Source organism: Acanthisitta chloris, unplaced genomic scaffold (assembly GCF_000695815.1).
Source record: "Acanthisitta chloris isolate BGI_N310 unplaced genomic scaffold, ASM69581v1 scaffold2724, whole genome shotgun sequence".
NCBI lineage: Eukaryota > Metazoa > Chordata > Aves > Passeriformes > Acanthisittidae > Acanthisitta > Acanthisitta chloris.
In genome coordinates this window covers 79,600-84,274 of record NW_008667497.1, presented here as the reverse complement: position 1 = coordinate 84,274, position 4,675 = coordinate 79,600, and the positions used below count along the sequence as shown (strand labels likewise).

General features: G+C 37.5%; 1 protein-coding gene across 1 annotated transcript in view; it reads left to right on the top strand.

Annotated features, from left to right (window-relative positions):
- Positions 1–4,675, top strand: part of ME1 (malic enzyme 1, NADP(+)-dependent, cytosolic) — a 118,909-nt gene that overhangs the window by 40,776 nt on the left and 73,458 nt on the right. The window contains 1 exon segment of the mRNA XM_009072510.1: positions 3,735–3,838. Within this exon segment, the coding sequence (XP_009070758.1) occupies positions 3,735–3,838 (104 nt within the window).

The window sequence follows — 4,675 nt, the reverse complement described above, 5'->3', positions numbered from 1 at the left end:
TCTAGTGCCATGAAAAACACTTTGCAGCTCTAAGCAGTTCTTGAATGACAGAGAATTGTGATTCAGCATGTTAGTGCTTGCAAACCAAAAATTTAAATGAATGCAGATTGATTACTGGGTATTGATAGAACCTGAAGTTAAGCCCAAAACATTGGCTTTGTTCCTAACTGGCTGACTCTTTTATTGGAAAAAGTTTCACATCAAGTGAAATTTCAATCTTGTGGAACAAAAAAAAAAAAGTTTGGAATGTCCAACTTTCCTGGAGAACAGAAATTCCCCTATGCTCACCAGCCCTTCCCCAGCCTGGGAAAACTGAGACAAGAAGGTTACAGAAAGAATTTACAGTGTATTAATGTAATAAAATAGTAACACTTGAAAAAGCAGCAGCATTCCCCTGGTTTTCTTGGTAACTGTGTGCCCTGTTAGACCAATCATACCTTGAAATGTGTTTACTTTCTGGCATGTGGCATGTCTTTGTCCCAAAGCTTCAGATGTCCCATACAAACATAGTTCTCCTTAATAGCTGTGGCTCTAACACAAATAATTTCCCATTGTAGAACTGCTGAAGGGTTTTGACAGTTTAATGGCATAGAGGTGGTTGTTGCTCTGAAGCATTACTGTGCACCAAACACTGTCTATGCAGCCCTGCTTGGTTCTGAACACTGTCTGCTGCCATCTTTGTCAGTGCAAAGGCTCAGTGTCTTGCAGTTCCTCACCACCAATTTTCTGTGAAGCTGCTCACTAAAATATGCAACTGTTCCAAACAAACATCTCGGTGCCAAATTTGAAAATAGATGACATTTCAACATGTTTGTGCTCAACTGATGAAATACTTAAGTGTGCAGTTTTCTGTTTCTTGCTGGTTTGGCTTTTGTAGCTAAATTAGAGCCAGGTGCACAGCTCAAGCATTGCTTGAACTTTGATGGTTTGCTGATCTCTTTACTGTAAGTGTACACAAGTAAGATGGTATAAATGCCTTGCCTTTTTCTTAGTACACCAAAGGTCATTACAATTTTAACATGCTCAGGTGGTGCTTCAAAGAACTTGTCGTTATTTTACACAGCTTATTTTAAATAGATCTACATGATATTTCCACTACCAGAACTTCAATTAAGCCCTTTATTCTTGTAAAACCTTATTTCTTCAACTTTCTTATAAGTTGAAGTTAAAGCTTCAATATACAACTTTTCCACTATCATGTACTGTGCATAACAAACCCAATAACCTGAAAAAAAAGAACAGAGTTATATTTTGTAGGAGATTTGATTTCCAAAAGAACAAAACAAAGTTTAAGCATTGACAACAAGCAGGATAACAAAAGAAACTCAAGTCATTGAGGAAAAGTACCTAATCATCATGTCAGCTTGACATACTCAATTGTAGGATGGAACTTTCTTTTTGGTAATCTGTTTTGAAAACCATGAAATAGTTGATAGCAAATGTTAATCTCTCAAGATGTGTGAACCCTCTAAAAAACACCAAGCACCACAAACCCGGTTTGCATGGTCTTAACCTGAATAAGGGGATAATGTGCTTAAGCAGCTTATTCATTCTTCAGTGCCCTTTGGAAAGGGAGAGGCTCCACAATGGTTTGCCACTCGGGGCCCAGACGTGACCACTGTTCTTTTCACTTGCTGAATGTTTCATTCTTTTGTCTCCACCCTGGGTTTCTTCATACATTGCTCCAAACAGGAATATAAAGGAACTTTTTGGGGGTATTTCTTGTCAAACTGTAACGTTTGTTAAGCAGAAAGCACTGAGCTGTAAAGGAATTTTGAACTCTGGGTATATAGCTGGCCAAGCTTTTCATCAGAGATGTGTTGATGAATTAATTGTCTCTGCTTGCAAGACTTCCCAAGCTAGAGGTTTAAACATACTCCAGAAGCACTGTAATAATAGTTTCAAATATTCCACATTAAATTTCGGCGTCAAAGATAAGTGATCTTAGAAATGGAGCTGCTTTGAAGTTCTGAGTTTTGCATTGGCTATAGATTCAAATGCTCACAGACATGAAAGATGCAGAAGTAGCAAAAGGAGTGTAAGTGCCTGTGTTTCAGGGCAGACCTATGGCTGGTTCAGCACTTTTTGAACAGAGTAACTGTGTACTCCTGTTTCCCTTGAACTTTCACAGAATCACTGTCCATCTAAACTGGCTTGTTGAAGGAGTCAACCTGACTTGGTCTGGCCAGTGGGTGTTTTGGAAACATGTCTTTAGAATTTTAAAAAATAAAGGAACAGGACCAAAAATTTATTTTTTTTTCCATTTTGGGCATTGTTTTACAAAATGAGAAAACAGACATTGCTGAATAAAAAGGTTCTGGAAGCTCTTTTAAAAGAGCAAATCAATTTAGGAAGAAGAATTACAGAATTGGGAAGGAGTTGACTTATTTACGCTGAATTGGACTGTGGAACATGCATTGTGCTTGCACAGGACACGGAGTAGCAGAAGCTTACTGGCATGTAAAGCTGCAGCAATGGGGTTTTAGAAATGGGATTTCTGTTTCTGAGTCCTACCGTGATCTTCCTGATAGAGGCTCCTGATGCTTGACAGTTCTTCTTTCCAAACACTGCTCAGTCCCGTGGGAAGCACGAGGCAACTCACTTGGGCTTTCCAAACTTGCCTGAAGATTTCACACGGCTAAACAGTTCATTTGTGCTTCCTGTGAATGTATCTCCCAGAGAAGTACAATTAGCCTTGATTTTTTAGATTTTCCTGGGATCATTTTAAATAATTAGAAAAACTCAAAATGGAAATGAAAAATTAATTCCAGAAATAGTTGACTACAAAGTCAGAAATTATTATATAAAAAAAAGAAGACCATAAGAAAGGGAAGATTACTTTGAAAGATAACTGACATCAAGGCATGTGAAAAATAATGGCAGAGAGTGTCTTTATATCTGAATTCCTGGGAGAGTCAATGAAAGTGTGAGACTGGGGAATTGCTGTAGCTGAACTGGATTGTCAAAAGTGATTGCAAAACACTTTGAACACATTTAGTAATTGGTTAGTTATATTTTGGAAATACTTCAGACCAAAACAAGACCTTTTAGTAGTGAGGACATGAAATAATACAGGCTTGGTGTTTTTATGAACTTAGGGGAATGTTTGGATCATAAATCTAAAGGAAGAAAAATGGCAAGATTTAAGCACAATTTCAGAAATCATATCCAACTGGTGGAACATGCATAACTGAAACTGAGAATACTAGAATCTGAACTGATAATCTAAAACACTTGGCAGGAAAAGGTCAAAGCCTTCATTATATTTTGGCATATTGAATTTTAGAAAGCAGCACATTTTCTGAGTATAAGCTCATCAACACAGTTGAAATGATGGGCTCTGGGAGAGATTTGTGAAACATGATAAAAGTAAAGAAAAGAGCTTTTTTAAAATGTCAAAGCATTGTCAGGCTATAAAGAAAAAAATAGAAAAGTACTAAGTAAATCTTTAAAAGATACTTTTGATGCTTGTCTTCCCAGAGTAAACTTTACCTTTTCACTTGGAAACTGTACACTTCCTTTGAGGCTAGGGTATCCCTTTTCCTTGATACATAAAGGTGTTTCTTTGATCGCTTCATGTTTCTTCAGACTTTATGTAGAGGTGAATAAATGGATATTTACTTCATATGCTTGGGCTAATCCTCAAAGCCTGTATTGTTGTCCCCTTCTAATTAACTAGGAGTGTAGTATTGTCACTTGCTCATATAATAATTCAAATGGGTTTTTTTCAACAGACGTTGCTGAAAGATCCTTTGTATATTGGGCTGAGACACAAGAGAATTAGAGGTCAAGCCTATGATGATCTTCTTGATGAATTCATGGAAGCTGTGACATCAAGGTAAGTGATGTATCTGTGCTAGTCACTGATAAATTCCACTGTGAACTTCTTTGGAGAAATGAAGGTCAGTAACTTATGGAAGGAAGACAGAGTTTTAAGTTCTAGATCATTTTGAGAGTAGTATTTTATGAGTTTATGACTGCCTTAACTATTTACCTTTAATATTGCAGATTTATGAATTCACTGCATAAATGGTAAAACTCATCTTCAGATGAGTCAACTAGTTTTTCAAACTTTTTTTCAAGGTCTGGATTGTTAAGTATTTGCCTGATAGTTTTCTATGCCTAGCACTGTGCCTACATGATTGTCTCTGTGTTTTCATTTGTGAGATTAGTAGCCTTAGTGAAGCTATCACCCTTGGCACCTCCTGCCTCTGCCCCCACCAAAACCACGACAGGACTAAGCTTTTAGTGTTTTAATTTCAAATGTCATGGTATGGACCTATACCAAGTCAGCTCTTTCACTTGCTCCTTTTTTCCGGTACAGAAAATACTTAAATTTATTATTAGACCACCATGCATAAAATATTTCTCCTTATATGCCAAATAACATTTGCTCATATTTTCCTTGTTTGTTAAAATATTTGGAGTTCTAGCCCTGCAATGAATGCATATACCTAAAATAACCCAAGTGCCAGGATCCTTAGCAGAATGTGTTTTCTGCATCTGTATCCCAAGGCTAGGGCTGAGCTGTGGAACCTGGAAATACTTTCCAGCTCCTCTGCCTTGCCTTGTGCCCCATCTGCATTTTGACTCCATGTTGGGACCCTACATGGACATGAACAACTCTGTTCATCATGCCTTGGTTGCTGTGCAAAAGAAACTTGGCCAAGCAGGT